Raw genomic sequence first — 18,171 nt, forward strand, 5'->3', positions numbered from 1 at the left:
GTTCTCCCCCAAAGAGTTTTTTTTGCAGAGGCAAAAGTGCTTGCCACCACGGAGCCCTACTGTCAAAACTGTGCTCTTTTACAAGTTCTACTTACCTTGGAATCTCTGGTCCACTAAGGTTGATTTTTCTCATGTCTTTTGCCTTTACATTACCCCAGTTTCCGTTCTTACCCTCTCCTCCCTCAAACTGATTTCTATCTGCTGTTACTCTACAATTCTCCTTTCTTTGCTTCTCCTCCTATTAGCTTCTTACTATTCTTGTTTCACTTCTATTCCAATTTTTGCATTCAGTAAACTGTTCCCCAGCCTAAGCTCTTTTGCTTTTGCTCCAGATCCTGTATCTCATCATTCTCCCTTTCATTCCTGGCCTACTCACACAATCCTCTCTTTTCTACATCATGTGCGGCACCATTCACTGCACAATTCAGACAGCATGTTTGCTGCTTCTCCTTGTAATGGCACTTTACCATACAAAATACATGTAAGGATATCAAACAGGGTAAGGAAATGAGCCCTAATGACAGAGCTACACCATGAAAGATGACGCAGTTGTCAGCCATGGGTAACTGGAATATATAGGAGCAATATCCTGCATCATACATACACATTACACCACAGCCTCCTCACCTCACTGATTTTCTGAGCAACGTCTAAGCATGGAACCTCTAGTCTGTGCTAGCAGGAGCTTTCATTCCTGATGGGAACATGCTAGCCAAAATGAACAGAGATCAAAGGCAAGGGGCAACTGGAAAATTAGCTACTGCTCCTTCAGGCTGAGGCTAGAGAGATAGACAAACAACTCACCACCCTTAGGTACCAGTAATGTCAAGGCAACATTTTCAGCAAACAAAATTATAGGCAGGAATGGCTACACCTCCTCTGCAAATGACAGCTAACAAACAGTCCAGGAAGGACTCCATTCTTTTCTCAGCTTTTGCCTACATAGTTCAATATCCAGAGACAGCTCAGCTACAGAGGTGGGTTTTTTAGCCTGCAACCAAGTCATTCCATGTTTTCCACTATCCTTAATTATGCTAACAATGGCTGCTGTAAGAAAACGCTACCAAACTTCTATGACAAATTTGAATGAGTGTAACAATTGCAGCTATAAAGCAATATCTCACTATGTTAATTAAGCAATTTTGTTTCTAAGAAAAGCCACTTAGGGAACAAGTTAGATACTTCATTGTAATTGTTAGTGTACTGGCAAATTAGAATAAATGAGATTTGTTATCAAAGGCTCAGTAGTAGAGAGCTGTCAGTACTCCCTGGTCAGCTAAGTCCTTCCTGCACAAAGGCATTATTGTGGGAATGGTAAAGACTACTCCACCTCCTCCTCTTCTTGTTTGTTAGAATGACTGCCTGTTATGTTTTTGTTATCTATCTTGTGCAAAAGCTAGGCTGTTGGCTTATCATTCTAATTTCAACAAGAAAGACAAGTAGCCTGCTTTTTATCTGATCCTTTGTCCTTTGATTTACCTCACTCAGCCAGCCAATAGTTAAAATTTCCTTCAGTACAGCTGTATGAGTCATTTCACACAAACAATCCATATCTTTAAAGGCCAGTCACCAGACAGGGAGGTAAAGCAACAGAATTATATCTTAACCAAAGGGAATTACTGCTTTAATCTATTGGGAATAAGAATAATATAACTGGCAATAAGAATAACGTGAATGTAATAGAAAGCTGACAAGCACATAAGATGATGTCAAAGTACAATCTGAAGAAAACTAGCAATTGAAAGGAATGATTTCAAACTATGAGATGCCTTAAGAGTCCAACAAGCATGTGAAAATGATGACTTGTTGATAGGCGATAACCTGCTACAGGTGAAGATCATCAAGCATTTTGGACAGTATCTGGCAGCCCACACTCAAGTTTGCTCAATTTGAAAGACAGGACTCATGTCTACAAACTTATCTTCATTGCCAAGTTGTACTTACTCTTTGGAGAAGGGTACTAGGGGGTAGAGGGCAACAATCCAACTGATGTGTATTTTCATGGATCTGCTGCTTTCTCATGACAAGACACCCAGCACTCGAATAAAGCTATTTCATAGTTCGTATATACTACCGAAAGCACCAGTTTATCTGAAGAAAAAACCAAAAAGCAGGTAAAGAAGGGGAGAAATAATTACCCTGTGGGAAAAAATATGTAAGTGCAGTAAAAACAATGCAAAATGAATAGGCTTGAAATTCTAAATCTAGAAATTGATGCTCAGAACTGAAGTTGTTTTAGATCATTCTCTGTTTCTAACAGCATTTAGATATTTTAAGGTATTAGCACAGTTATGTCTACTACAGGCTGAGTACCACAATGATGGCAAATGTTGGATTTATCACATATTTGATGGCTAACTATAAATGGAGTTATTTTGCTAAAACAAATATCTATTCTATAATTACTCATCTCTCAAGTAGGAAATTTCCAAAAAGTAGGAATATCTTGAATGAAATTTGTTTGCCATAGCAGGTAAATATGGATGCAGAAGATTACCTGTACAAATTCTTATCAGGGGCATTATTTTATGAATATTATTGTTACTGTCCTGTAGCTGTACCTAAAAATGTTGGGCCAAATCTGCTTAGAACATAGGTATATACTGTAACAATTAGGACATGTCACACCTTCCTTCATTTTAAATGAGTGCTACTCTTCTAATTGCAGCAGAACAGAACTTACTCATCCAAAACCCAGATTGATTCAAACCAATGGCAGATTTTCCATTGATTTCAATGGAGTTCAATTCAAATCCTGCCTAGAGTTGGAAGCACAGGTGCAGACAGTCACCTAGCAGTATAGGAAGTGTTCTCATGATCTAAAGCCAAGGCAGAAGATGAGAACACAAAAAGTAAACATCATGAATGGCTTTAAATTTTTTTATCTCTGAATGTTGGAAGGACAAACATAGACACAAAAAATAGCAATAGTCACATATTAGTGACATTTTGGCATAGGATCTATTAATATATGCAAGCTTTCCTACAAAATAATTCATTCTCTGTGAGCGTGAAGTAAACTGATCTTATAACTTCTAAGCCCCGCAGCAACACCTAAAGTCTCAACAACAGCACAAAACCTACAAATGCTGATAAGACAAAGTGATTTTTTTCCCACAGTCCTGCCATACAATGCCTATTACTGTCTACATAAATTTCCACGCAGAAAATAGTCTCTTAATCTATCCCAATCCATCCCTATATGAAGAAGAAATGTAGAGAAAGATTAGATGAAGAGCCATAGTACATCTTTTACTTATTGCAGTTCCTTTAGAACTTACAAATGACACAAGGAGGGAAGCAATACAGGAAAGTTCTGAAAATATTGTCTCTACAAATGTAGGCTGGAATAGGTGTGGTATTACTTTCTGTGTTTAAAACCTGAAATAGACAGGAACAAAGACAGTTACTAAGTCTTCACTGGAGATGTACAATGGAAACAAAGAGGATCTTTGGGAAATCACTGATATACTCCAATAATCTTGTTAAAGATGATCAGATCACTGGACATGTGTACTGTGAAAGCTAGTGAAAGTATACGGGCCAGAATTATTCTTTGGCAATTAGTTTGCTTCTTCCAGAATTAGTACTAATCCCTGTAATTGATTACAAACTGTTGAAACTGATCCAGACATTCTCCTGGAAATTTCAAAAACTCTCATTAATAAAACATTGAAGTCGGTTTTCATATTCATCCCAGTTTCCTATCTGCTTCAGCCATTTTCATATAATTAAAAAAAAAAAATACAAGGAAACACAGAAAAAAAATCAGTTTTGTTAGTTTCCTTTTGACTTGCTCGTGTTATTCCTGAGGAGCTTCTAAATCATTGCTCTTCTAATTCTGATTTCAGAAAAGCAATGATTTGGGAAACACAGTGCAGAATGTCAGTGCTACCAATGACTGCAGAAGGGAAGATCTTCAGTTTCCTGAATAAGCACTGATACACTGAATACTCCCATGGAAATTTCTTCATTTAAATTGCTGATTGTTAACGCCTACATTAACTCACAAACAGCATGATGTTTCAATCATTAATAAAAGGATTTTTTTAATATACTTTGGAAACCCTCTGGATCTGAGGCAAAATATTAATCTAAAAAACATTTCCTTGTGTTGTTTTGGAAAACATTAGGATGTCAGATTAAAGAACATGCAGTTAGTTATTCAGTATGCTATATTGGTAACATAATGCGGACGTACATATATAGTCAGTATATCCCTGGTTTTATGGAAGCACACAGATTTCTTTAGATGTGATCCTGGCTGATGCTTATCAGCATTCCCCCTAATAATGGAAGAAATTCTGAATAGTATTCTTATTTAATTAATATGATTAATGATTTTGCAAGGCATTATTTGGTTGTTGTTAAATGAAACAAAATAGTGTGACCAGGGAAGTTGGTGGAAAATACGTTAATTCAGATTTTAGCCCAGAAATTAAAACAATAGTCATGCTAAGAAATATGTGAAAACCACATTAATTATGTGATATGGAGTATATATATAATACAAAATTTCTGTTTCCTTTGTTCTTTGCACCTATAACAGACATCAAAAGACAAAACCCAAGACTTTTACTGTCTTGATGCCTTCCTGTTGCTCCTTTTTGCTAAGCTTTTAAATTGTAATTACTTTTTAATGAGTTGTTGCATATTCTTTAAAGTTATCAGCATACATGGATTTCCAAGACAATTATAGGGCAGCAAGAAGAATGCTATTCTACCTGAGAAGACAGGAACTGAGAGAGAAAATGAGATGTTTTCATGCTTTATGCATCTATTTCTCTTAGTGCTTTTATGGTTTCTACATTGCCCAAGGAAACACTCATATGGATCCTCTCTCAATCTCTTTATGAACCAGTTGCAGTCTGGGTCTTTCTGGCAGATGATCTGAAGTCAGTCTATGTCTACTGAAATAGATGCATGCAGACTTTTCATGTTCCTGTAGCTTTTGGACAGATGACTAATAATCCTGACAGCTTGGTTGTTAATTTTTTAATTAGAGATAAACCCTGTTTTATGTAGCAGAGTAACAAAGGATCCAGCTATGTTGTTGTGCAGTAACAGGATTAACTAACTCTTTGAGAAATATTTGTTCTGCTGGTATACACGTGGTTAACTGGGTGTCCCACAGCTTCAAAATAATATTCAATGAACTTTCTTTTTCTTATAGCACTGCCTTCATGGGGGCTGAACCACCCAAAGAGCACAACGCCATCAGAACACCAGGAAGACAAATATCCCTGCTTTTATGCTACTCCCAACCTTAAGCTTCAGTTGATTTTAGATACATCCTAATTTCTGAAAGTTTCTTATGCACAGGTTTTTCTTTCTTTTACAGGTACATGGCCATTATTGACCCCTTGAAACCTAGGCTCTCTGCAACTGCTACCAAGGTGGTCATTGGGAGCATATGGATTTTGGCTTTCCTGTTAGCCCTTCCCCAGTGCCTATACTCCATAACCAAGGTGATGCCTGGGAGAACTCTTTGCTATGTAGCGTGGCCAGGTGGTCCAAAACAGCACTTTACGTAAGCTTTTGTTCTTTTAAACTTGTGCATGTTGGTGTCTACACTTGCAATAGAGTTGGCAGAAGCTGCAAAGTATCATGTAGATACCCTACATGCAGAATAACTAACAGCATTGATCACCAAGAAATGTAAAGCAAGTTTTCTAAGCTGGGAAGATAGAGCATTTTAAGTGATGAGTGGAATACATTTATTCTCTTCCACTTCTATGAGTGTTCTCTATCCTGTGATGCATGTTTGCCATCATTGCTTCACTTGAGATGGCTACTTCTTTACAGACAGAGATGGTCAGAAATTGGAACAGAACATGCAATTCAAATCAAGCTTCCTTTTCATCCTAACCAGGAAAACAAGTATTTCCAGCTTCTCCTTGTCCTAATGAGATTTTTTTCTCTGGATCTTTTCATGAGAAGTTTGGATTTTCCCACTTCATTCCATTATACTATCATAATTACTTATCTCAGATATCAATCTAAGTAAGAAAACTGTAAAACCTATAACTGGTTCCATTTTCTGAAAGTGTAGAATAACAGTAAATTAAATCGAATATATCCTATTTGTCCCTCTGGCAGAATTAGGAATAAGTGGTTACTTAGCCATAGAAACATTATCTGCCCTTTCATGTCTTCATTAGCATTTAAGATGAACTGGACGTTCAAGACTGAAAGCCTGCGTAATCATCCAGAATCAAATCTGACCTTTTGTTCTCTTTCAGGCAGGTGAAAGAGGCTCTGGTCATATGTAATTTTTATCTTTTTAGGAGCCATGCACAGATACTTCTCTTTAGGGCAAAAAGGTCACTCTCAGTGACAGCTGGGGATTCTTCACTGGTCATTCACTGAGATTTTATCTGAAGATGGCATTTAACCAGGAACTAACAGGAGACAGAAGTTATCTTTTTTTTTTCCCATCATTACATCAGCAGCAATGACTAAGTTGCACATAGGCAACAGATCTGTGCTGCCTACGTGCAACAGATCTGCTGTATGAAGTACGCTGGGTAACACAGGCCACTTGCCAGGGCCTTTGTGTAAACATACCATTTGAATACTTATTTTCCTCTTTCATTTATGGTCCAGAGCAGAGCTCAAAATTCCTAGCTTGCCCTTAGAATACTTGGCTGTGCAATAGTTAAATCAATTCAGTTAGTTATGAACAGACATGCCTTACTCTGCAGTCACTAATTATGATTAACTATAGAGACATTCTTGATCTATGCTACTGCAAGTTCACAATCAGCACCAGAAACACCATACATTTCTTGCATTAAAATGTGAATAAATTTGCAGTGCAATTCAAGACTTTCAAAAAGACAGTGAAAACACCAAGGACTAGCCAGTCAACGTAAAACATGCTTTGTGTTACAGTAGCACTCTTGACTTTTAGCAGCCCATTCCATTGTTACAGCTCCTCTGAAAGCACTTATCAACTTAATGCTTTTTCATTGCAGGTATCATGTCATTGTGATTGTGCTGGTCTACTGCTTTCCACTGCTTATCATGGGCATCACATATTCCATAGTGGGGATTACCCTCTGGGGAGGAGAAATACCAGGCGACACATCTGACAAATACCACGAGCAGCTCAAAGCTAAAAGAAAGGTACTGTTCCATTAAATCTCACTAAGTAAATCCTGGTAACATCATCTGCAATTGTGTTGTAAAGTATCACAGTTCAGTCCTTCAGAAACACCAAATCACTTGAAATAACAGTGATGAGAGATTTACTCCAATAAAAAAATTGTTTGACAAGTTGTCTTCTATGCTCACCAGCTATTCTTTCTGTAAATTTACTGTTTGTCATTAAATGAAGGTAACATTTGGATTTTAATGTCTTACTCCACATGCAGCAGCATATACTGTGCCTGATAGATAGAAATTAGGCCCAAATGTTTAGCCTTTACAGAGCTAAAATGCTGAGTTTTGAACAATGGGCTAGTGGACCATTAGGTCCTTTTAGGCCAGATTCTCATCCTACTGAAAGAAAAGTGAATCTTGCTGTAATTTTCAGTAGATTAAGGCCCATGCATCTTTGAGATAAGTGCTGATCAGCCTGTTCATATTGAATAATTTAGGTTTTATATCAATGACTTTTGGTGAGAAATACAAACTATTTTTTCCCAGTTATTTTCTTTCAATCTTTTTCACTGTAAGTATTGCCAAATCTAACAAGGCTGTGGATTGCTTATGAACCCATTATATGACTATTTCCAGTTCAGTTTTCATGGTGCTGCAGTGCCATGAAGGTGTCTTTCTTATAACATTCTTTTTCAGAACCTAACATTTCTTCTTTAATAAAGTAGCCCTTCTGCTATTAGTTTCTGACTTTTTTTCATACTAAAATGCATTTAACCTTTTGGATTTGAAAAAACGGTACCCAAAACATGGACTTTTTAACTCACAATAATAAGCACATTTTCAATTGTTGTTTGCTTCCTGGTACTGTGAATAGGTTTGAACAGCAGTATATGCTACCACGCTGTAGCAATAGCAGAGTACAGCATATTGGGTCCTGAGACAACAGGAGATCTTTTGCAAATGCTGGAGAACACTAATGTTTCCATTTCTTTCAGGACGCTGCCAGGAATATCAGAATGTTTTTCCCACACACACTACACAGAGAAAGTTATTACGGCAAAGGATCTATGGAAGGAAAAATTAGGATCATTTTCTCATTCATACATTTTCAGACACAGAGACAAGTGCAAACTTTCTATGGCATGTTTCAGCTGTCAGAACTGTAGACATGGCTAAACAGCTTTACAGTATAATGTGCAATGCCTCATATGAAATGAAAGGTGTTATTTATTTTTGCTTTTACATAGCTCTTTTTAAGTGGGCAAAATGCCAGCCTCTGTTAAGGAAGCAAAATCCAGTTTGACTGGTATTATCACTACTATTGCCTTGTAACACTTCATATATTATTTGGAATGTGAACGGAGAGAAAATGATGAAAAATCATCATAGCAAACTAACCAGTATGTTTTGCATATTTGCCCCAAAGTGAAATTATTGAACTAATTTCCAGAAATGCTGGAAATCTTTCAAAACACCAGCATTTAACTCTTTATCTTTATCCACAGAAGTCCAACATTACCATTACAGTCTTTGCCATGCATGTCATCACTTATCCAAAAGTGTATTTTCAAAGTTACAAAATTACCTTTCCTATGGAGCATAAGTGGAAAAAGATTTTGTTAGTCAATTAGCTGTGCTATCACCAATACTGCCCTTTCAGCCAGTGAAAAAAAGGAAGCAAATACTTAGTTGAGGGTGCTCAGGGTCTGATTTGTAAAGGCAAAACGAGGAATCGTCTTCTGTAACATTTTGCAAAAGCAGATGTAGAAACAAAACTATTAAGAGCTAATTTGGAGAACCAGGACATCCCCGAACTTCAGCACCTGTTACTATAATGACTAAGTAAAATAAACATCCTATGTCATAAAAACAAAAGACCTCTGAAGACAAAAGCTGGCTTTTACTATATGCTATGAAGGGTCTAATTAAATCCCTCGAATACGTTAAAAAAGCACCTCTTTGGAACTCTAAATATATCCAAGAGACAAGGAGTAACATCCTTAATTAAAGGTTTTTGAATGTGACAGTACTGGAATGCATGCCTTCAACACATGCAACAAGGGGGTTGAATTATGTGCAGATATATTGTACCTGCATCAGCGACTTTATTGGCAGAGCACCATGACAGCTCTTCAGTTCCACTGCTGTGCTTTCTGGCAGGATTCATGAAGTAACTGGTATTTGGAAAGATTAATCATAATTGGTCATTCATGGAGATGAAGAGAGTGGAATCCAAAAAAAGCTATCACTCAGCCTGCCTCTGATAACAGAGTTATTGCTTTTCCTTTATTCAAGCAAAGAAATCATCTGGTTTCTTGCTATTTAGCATGCAAATATCTAGATATATGGAAAGTCTGTGAAGTATAAATGAAGGAGAAATAAAATAGCTGACTGCATGTTTCATATTATGCAATATCACAGTGCAAAGGATGTTTGATTAGGATTGTTTGAAATGGTATTTAATGTTAAGAAGGTAGTGAACCATTAATTAATGTAAGACCTTTAAAAGAAATGATGTTTGACAAGAAAAGATTTGAAGCTTGAGAAAGTTGTTAGCAGTTCGATAGACTCATCACTTTGTATATGTGACTGTGTGATGCACCCTGAATCCTTCTGAAAGCATCAAACAAAGGATTCATAGAATTTCACAGTATGTACCACAGGCTGGGCAACACAAAGTCGTACTTAGCATCTTTAATGGTCAAAGACTTGAAATTTTTAGAAATTCCGGATTGGTTGAGACTACTACCACTTTTTTTTTTTTTTTTTTTTTTTTTTTTTTGACAGATCAAATGTCTCAGGGACTGACCCTTTTAAATTTGCCTGACATCAGCCTTTTGAACTTCTGAACATTCACTACATGTGGGGACTTTGCAGTCATTGCCCCTTCTTCTTAAAGCTTCTGGCATGAGACTGACTGATGCTCAACTGAACATCATTTATTCTCCTGCAATTTCAATTTTCACAAGACGGAATTACAGTTTCAATACTGTCTTGCATAACTGAAGTTTATATAGGTGGCTCATAATGTTACTACCAGTTTTACTAGGCCAAAATAAATTCACCACAAATACAGACTTGCTCTCAGATGTTGTCTCCACATTATATTATTTCTATCTAACCTCTTCCAACTTCAATTAACCTGTAAGAGGGGGTAATTGTGTACTGTAAATAAAATCTATCAGTTACTGTTGTCTTTGTCAAGAGACACAGTTCTGATACAACTGTCTTCTGAAAAAATAGCGTTTCTCTCAACAGAAGATGCCATTGCCTTGTCCCAATAGGAATAACAGAGAACAGAAAATACTCTCCTTAACTTTTATACCTTTTCCTTACAGTTCCACTTACCTCTAACTATTAAGGTTATGATAATGTCACTGCGCATCTTTTTCAGCAATTTTCATGATTCCTCCATACTTATGCCTCTGCCTGTATTCTTTGCTTCTCCTAACACAGCTTGAGGTGTCACCTCAGCTTCTTACTGCAATGAAGGATTAAAATCCACATTTTTCCAATTATTTTTTTTGTGTGAATTTGCATGTAAAAACAGGAAAAAAGCCCCATATGTTTTCTAGTAGGAATTGTAGGAATCACTACAGAGATGGTCAGGTTTACCACCGTAACTACATAAGGAAATCTTTGAAGTTGTATGTGTGTTGCGGGGGTTTTTTGAGAGCAAAAATAGACATCCCACATCCATTTACAGCCAAATGCATCCATTTAATTAGTTAATAGAGTATATACAACACAGTAGGGGAGAAAATTAAAAAGCAGAAAACTTAAGAATTCCATCTGAAAAGAAAATAATATTCAAAACAATGTGGGACTGTAGGAATAATGATGTCATGAGAACCACTTTTGAATAAGAATTTGAAAAGAAGCCAAATCAAGTAAGGCAGCAGGGGACACTTCCAAGTCAGACTCAATGGTTACATCTAAACTCAAAAATCACTCAAAATTACTGTGTGAAAACCTTTTACTAGATAAACAAAAATATCCAGATGAAGTTTTAAAGGACACAAGTAAGTATTACAAAATAGCATCCCAACAATTTTAAATAATTTTCTGAAACAGTTACATGAAATATTTCCCCACTTTCATAGGCTATGGAAATAAGCAACAGGACAGGATCTGAACAAACATCTGTAGGAACACTGCATGAACACTTCACACGTAGCCACTCACACATGTACTTCTCTTTTGTTTTGTTATCTGTTTCCCTGCCCACCCACCCACCACCCATCCTTTTTTTTTTCCTTTCATGGATTTAGAGAAAGTCCAAAGACCAACTAAAATGACCAAATATCTTATGAAGAGATTAAAATGACCTAGTGAGTAGGAGGCCATGGGATGAGATGATCAAGGTTTACAGAATCATGAAGGTGGTAGATAAATTGGTTGAAGAACTGTTTGTTGGTCACCAAATTCTGAAACACAAGAACTAAGAGGAGAACTACCTTTAAAGGAGAACTACAAGAATTCCCTTTAAAGCAGGTAGAAGAGAGTGCTTTAAGTAAGAATAGTTTAAGGGTTGGTAAAGAGCTTCTGAGGCTCCTGTCAGGTGCTATGATCTCAGAAGTTTCAGAAAGAGATTAGGCAAATTAACAGGCAATAAATTCATAAATAGATACTGAAAGAATGAAGCAGGGATGCACCCCTCTCTAATACAATTTTTGGATGCTGGGGGAGTATTAGGAAAATAGAAGATGGAAAATGGCCAGGTTCATGGGGTCTCCCTAAATAGCACCTCTTACTGCCACTGTCAGAGACAGAATAGTAGCGTAGATGGACAAATGCCTGATCCAGGAGCAATTGTTCTATGTCTTTATGTTCCTTTTTTACACAGCAGTACAGCTCCTACCTTCTCACTGACTTTTAGTTCAACTAAAAAGGCAGATTTCCCTTTTTTTTTTTTTTACCACATATGGATACATGACATGAAATCATGTTAATATACATTTTATACTACATTGCACAAAATAAGAAAAGCACTAGTTCGAAATAATAATACTTTTGCTGGCATTAAATGGTGGCTGACCAGATCAGGATGAAAGAAAGTAGCTGAATTGTTTCACTACGGAGTAGTTCATTAAGCAACACATTTTGTTAAATTAAAATAAAACAAAAAAAAAAGGCAAGCGAGTCAAAGCCCAAAATATTACAGTGTAGTACCAAAACTTTTGGAACATTGAATTAATTATGAGCACCCACAAAGGCTGACACAGATTTGGAAAAACAATACCATAGTCATCATTCAAAGCTTATTCATCAAAAGTAGGCAATGAGAATATTACACTATAAATTCACGTATCAGATGGTAAGTAATTCTGAAATCAAAGATCCTTATTGTTAACAAACAACCACTCAGTCTAGACAGACAGACTAGATACTGCCCCATTCATAAAACCTCAGGTGAAATTTTGCATCCAGTCATAAGAAACAAAATGTTTTGACACTCTGGGTCCAAGGATTTGTCTTGCATGTGACTTCCTGTTTCCTACTAACACCATTTTGAAACTCCACCTTTATCTTAGACATTTGTTCAGACTTCTTGGAAAATAATTGCTACCCCAGGGGACTGCACTAAGACATAGTAAGTTTAATACCTTCCCAGATGTTTAAGCAACCCATCTTCTAGATTTTCCCAGTATGAGGACCAGCACTCCAATCTTTAATAACTTAAATATTATATTCCATTTTCAAAATGGCATAAGGGAGTCAAAGAGTTTAATAGAATAGAAAGTCAATATATCCTGATAAACTCCATTAAAAATACCAGCTGCAATGAACTACCCTAACACAGCTTTGTACTACAGACTTCACAGCTGACACCCTAGTTTATACTAAGTCATCACCTACAAATGTTTTTTAAAAGTCAGACAGTAATAACCACAGAATTTTTTGGCCTTTGTTCAGATAATGGTCTACCAAGGCTTCAATACATCTAAATATTCACTTCTCCATGTTATGTGTGCAGGGAGAACCGAATATTGGAGCGCACAGATACAGGGGGAAGGCATCTGGGTTACAGCTCATCCAAATCAGCCATGTAACAGCAGACTGCAAAAGAGACTTACACTGCCATTGTGCCTTTCCCACTACTTATTTATTCATGGGGCATGAATGCTTCCACCTGGGAGATTCATTTGTGCTTATGCTTCATGAACAAAAATGACTGCCATGGTGATGCAAGAGCACTTTGCTTACAACTGACAAGAAGCCCGCTCCAGAACCGTGCAAACATACACAAAGGGGCACGTGCCCTTTCCTCCTGGGAAGGCACCCCTTCCTTTTGGTTGATTCTACATTTCTGAGAGTGACAAATGAAACCACCTACCCATTCTGTCATGGGGCAGTGCAATACAGAAATTCAATTTATCATGCATAACATATACCTCCTGCCAAAAATAGGTGCCTGTGTTATTTTTCTGTACATCAGTAATTCTTTTCTGTAAATGGGTATACTCTTCAATTCTGCAGAGAATGACAATGCAAATAAAATGGAGAGAAAAAGACAGGGGAACACTAGAACACAGGCAACAGAGAAGAGGAGCTGGAGAATTAAACCCTATTTTAAGAACAAATGGTCTCACTGATCTAACAGACATAGCACTATGGCTTATATTGTATGGATAGCTATATTGTTTGAGTATCTGAAATTTCATACAGCTACAGTTAAATTGTCATTTATCCTAAATGCTGATGCATTATGAGCACCTTGTGAGCCAAGGCTTTATCATGGTGGAAAATCACAGCTGTACTTCAGTGCAGCCATTCATAAATTTAGCAAGCATTGTTCAGCACATTCAGAAAGCAATAAGTCTGAGTAATATCAGGTTGAAGGACAATTTACCCCAGCTACCACCAGTTCCGTAAATTCTGCTGCTTTTTTGTCAGTCAACAACCAAAATAAACCAGAAATGCCTTTTAATAATTCCAGTGCTTAAGTGGAAATGTCCACTGTTTTATTTCTTAGGCAGATAAAGATGTGGCAAAAATACCACTTGAAGTGGCAGCTTGTTATGCTCAGACAATGTCTTTCCTCTATGTGAAATACAAAGAATTGAACTAAAAGTTTCTGAAGTGATTAGCTCTAACTCTCCTTTTGTCCTCCCTACCATAAAAATAGTCTAACTTTACAATTTCATACTTCCACATCAGTGTCCATTGAGGTTAGCTGCACCTAGTCGTATATATTTTGTGACATTATTCTAGAAATTAAATCCATTTGAAGATTTCCATATCAAAGAGACACAGCAGGTTTTAAACACCAGTTTTATCTGTGGCAGTGTTTGACATTGTCACATTTCTTGCTTAAAGAAAAAACAACTCAGGAAGAAGGAATTCTCAGGAGCTTTTAAGGGCTCCTCCAAAAGAAAACCTGTGCCTTGTTTTCCAGACACTGGAAGATGTTGAACTGTGTCCAGAGCTTTCTCTATTTCTTGACACTCCACTTGTCCTTGAGTGTCAGTTTGTCTCTTTCAATATTAAAATGGTAAGTAAAAACAGGACAGGAACCAGTCTCAGAACCCAAGAGTCATCACAGTCAACCCTAACTGAATTCCTCTGATATCATCTCAAATCTCCATCTTAAAACCAGTTTGCCTTCTGGATTGCTACCTGTAATGGAAAGTGTTCTAAAAATCTCACCGCTCCTAGAGTTCCAGTTCCCAGGTTAAATTTATTTATGTACAGCTCTATTTATGCCATTATTTTATGTTAGCTTAACTAATTAACCTATTAACCCTCACTAGTGCCACCTCTACAGATGTTTTTATAGCCATATCCTATCTCAGCCTTCACTTACATTCATTACATTAATTAAACAAGTGCTTCTGGTCTTCTTTTAAGTAACAACATCTGTATGCAACAAGTGACCAAAACCAGACAAGGAACACCAGCAATGAAGTCTCACCATGGTCCTGCACAGTGGTAATAACACTTTCCTGTCTCCGCTGAAAATGCCTCATCTGGAACATCTTAATATCTTATTTATTCTTTTCATTAAACTGATGAACTGGTCATGCTATAATGAATCAGTACATCTGTACCTTCCTCACTTGTTCACAACAGTTCATTCCACAACCCACAGCAAAAAATGTTATTAGTTCTTAATTCAGCAAATCACAGAATTTTTCCAAGTATGATCTTACCTATGGAAGAACAGTGCCAAACAATCCCAAAACTAGCACAGTACCAATCCAGCAGTTTCTGTGATATCTGTCACTGTCACAACCCCACTTAGAAACACAAGCACGACAGATACTGCACAAAGTATGCGATTAGCACTTCGAAGTCGCATTTCTGCCCCTGCAGTTCCCAAGTTCTTCCTCTGCTATGCCTCTGTCACAGCAAAGCTGCACAAAAGTGTGTTCTCACCAAACATATTTGGCATGCTCCTATTCTCCTGTACTAAACTCCTCAGTAAATACACTAAATGAGACCGACCTCAAGACTGACACAGAGTACCTCCTGATATGGAGAAAGGTTAGTATTAATACTTTCTAATAAAAAATGTTTCTCTCCACTACCTTTCCAATAAGTGTTTCCCAAATCATGCTCAGTAATGAAATGCAACAGGTAAAAGTTACTTGCACAAATAGCTAAAGACAGGTTTTCCCTGATTCTGCTTCAGGGCACCTCTTACTATGATACCATTAAGTCTGACAATTTATGGGAAGTAGGAAATATCGTTGTTAATGTGGTAAATGCAAACCAATCCTAATAAAGCTGGAGCTTGATGTCACCAACTGTTACACATGCCTAAAATTGGTGTTGTAACACTGTAGATGAAGTTACACCAGGGGATGTAGCATGCTTCCTGTGAAGCACTGATTGCAGTTCTGTCTGTTATTCTTCTCTGGCTCGGCATGTGTGAGTCAGTACTGGTCATGAAGCAGATTATGGAACCAGACTGCACAGGTTAGTGTTCCAGTAATATTTTGAGCTGTTGTCCCATACCCATAAAAACAGATACCCTGCCAGACTCACCAGATTGCTATCAACACAATAGTAAAAGTCACTACTTGCAAGTAATTGCTGCTACAGTTAAAAGCTTGCAGAACAGAGGGTTTTTTAACCTTATATTCTTCTAAGCTTAACAAAAGCTTCTAAAGGGTAATAAAGGCCAGAATATCAAACAAATATCTGCCTAGTGAAAACACTAGCAGAAGATATCTTTTCCTATTTTAATCAGTGATACATTCCCACAGCTATTAAAAATCTCAGCAATACAAAGTAGTGACAGGAAAACTTGATTTGGGCATTTTTCTTTACAATTAATTAAATTCTTAATTTCTTGCGCAATCAACACATTAATGATAATGTCTGACCCCCTCCTTAAACATATACACACAGAGAGGCTTTTTTCCAGCACTATGGGGCAACATAACCAATAATCTGAGAAATCTTTTTTTTTAATTTTTAAGAAGTTCTGTTAAACTCTTCCTGTTATTGAGTATACGGACTGAATACCTACTGAAAATGCAGGGAATGAGCAAAGTAATTCTTAATGTTGTGTATCATGATTTTCATCCTGTAGACTCACTCTTCACATGCTTAGCAGTTGCCCAGGGAAAGACTGGGACATGAGGTACTGTGGAATTATTTTCATTGCATGTTGAAGCCAAAATATTTTTTTACAGAGCTATTTCATGGGCTTAGAACTTCAGAAAACCAAGCATCACCCTTTCTCCTTTTCTGGATTTTATTTTCTGGGAATTTGTTCTCTTTTTAATAATTTGCCCACATTTTGAACAGGTTTTCCTATTGAGGTAAGAATAAAGTCAGACCTCCTGATCATTTTGTGAACAGCATTAAAACAGTGAAATATAATGAAATCACTGGAAGCTGCCCTGCTTTGCTCTCTGTCTACCAAATAGATACAGCACACTCAGCAGCAGTACCAGCATCCATTCATTGTCTCAAGTTTCCCTAAAACTCAGCTATGAACTGTGAAAACATCACTCCACACTCAGTGTCCGTGCCTCAAGTAGCAACCACAGGGGAGTAAAAGAACAGTACAGTCTAAAAATGGCTTTATACCATGAATAAACCTTGCACATGTTAAGTATTTACTGACAGACTGATATATGGTTTATGCTTAAAACTTTCTTATAGAACGGCTGGCAACAGCTCCAGGTCAGGGGCAGAGTTAACAGACTGGTTCCGTATGGTCAGTGAGTAGGCTCAGGATTGTGCACCAATAATCTCTGTGATGTTTCTCCTCTGTATTTCAGTATTTCTCATCCCTTGTGGCAGAAAATTCATGTGAAATATTAAGCCTAGTCACAGTCCTAGGGCAAAAATTTCTCTTTAGTAATGTCTCATTTTTCAGAATGGAAGTAACACTGCATCAAACGGACCAAAAATTTCAACTAACTGCTCAACTGTTACTGAACTCAGTGTGGTTTTAAATGCATTGCTGAATTGAGCTATTCACATTCCTTAATAAGAAACCCAAGATACCTACCAGAAAGAAAAATGAAAACCAAATCTGTCCTGTTTTCAGAATTTACATGTTAAGCACGGAGATTATTATCTCCATGTTTAAAACTGTGGAGTTGGCTGGTTTTTTTAAGACAGCCCTCATTTCCTCTGCATAGCTTTGCCCAAGTTCTAGACGTGACTCTCCAGACAGATAACCTTAATATCCTACATTCAAGACAGTTTGTTCTTTAAGTTCTAAGAGAATTCTTTCACCAACACATACAAACAAATCTTGAAAACCTCAAAAGGTCTTTTGTTGTCTCTGTTTTTGTCTCATCTAATCTGCAGTCAAAGTCATCCCCTTACACATACAAAATAGCAGCCACACGCATAGCCTTCCATGTGTGTATATATACATACATACACACAGGTAAGAGAGAGCTCATAAGAAGCTACTTCCTCATCGAGTCCCTGTAGGGAAATCATGAACAGATTGATTTTAGAGTCTGTTGAGCTTTCTGGAATGGTGCCCAACACCTGTGTGTTGAGAAGTCCAGGAAACCTGGCACAGGTCAGCTTGGAAAACTACACTGCCGAGAGCTGTATATTCAGCAGAACTGCAGTCCCAGTGTTGCACTT

General features: G+C 37.2%; 1 protein-coding gene across 1 annotated transcript in view; it reads left to right on the forward strand.

Moving 5' to 3' along the window:
* Window positions 1–18,171, forward strand: part of TACR3 (tachykinin receptor 3) — a 41,144-nt gene that overhangs the window by 11,543 nt on the left and 11,430 nt on the right. The window contains exons 2-3 of the mRNA XM_005238086.3: window positions 5,342–5,530; window positions 6,978–7,128. Coding sequence (XP_005238143.1) covers window positions 5,342–5,530; window positions 6,978–7,128 — 340 coding nt within the window. The remainder of the gene's footprint in view (window positions 1–5,341; window positions 5,531–6,977; window positions 7,129–18,171) is intronic.

The sequence above is a fragment of the Falco peregrinus genome, chromosome 2 (genome assembly GCF_023634155.1).
Source record: "Falco peregrinus isolate bFalPer1 chromosome 2, bFalPer1.pri, whole genome shotgun sequence".
Taxonomy (NCBI): Eukaryota; Metazoa; Chordata; class Aves; order Falconiformes; family Falconidae; genus Falco; species Falco peregrinus.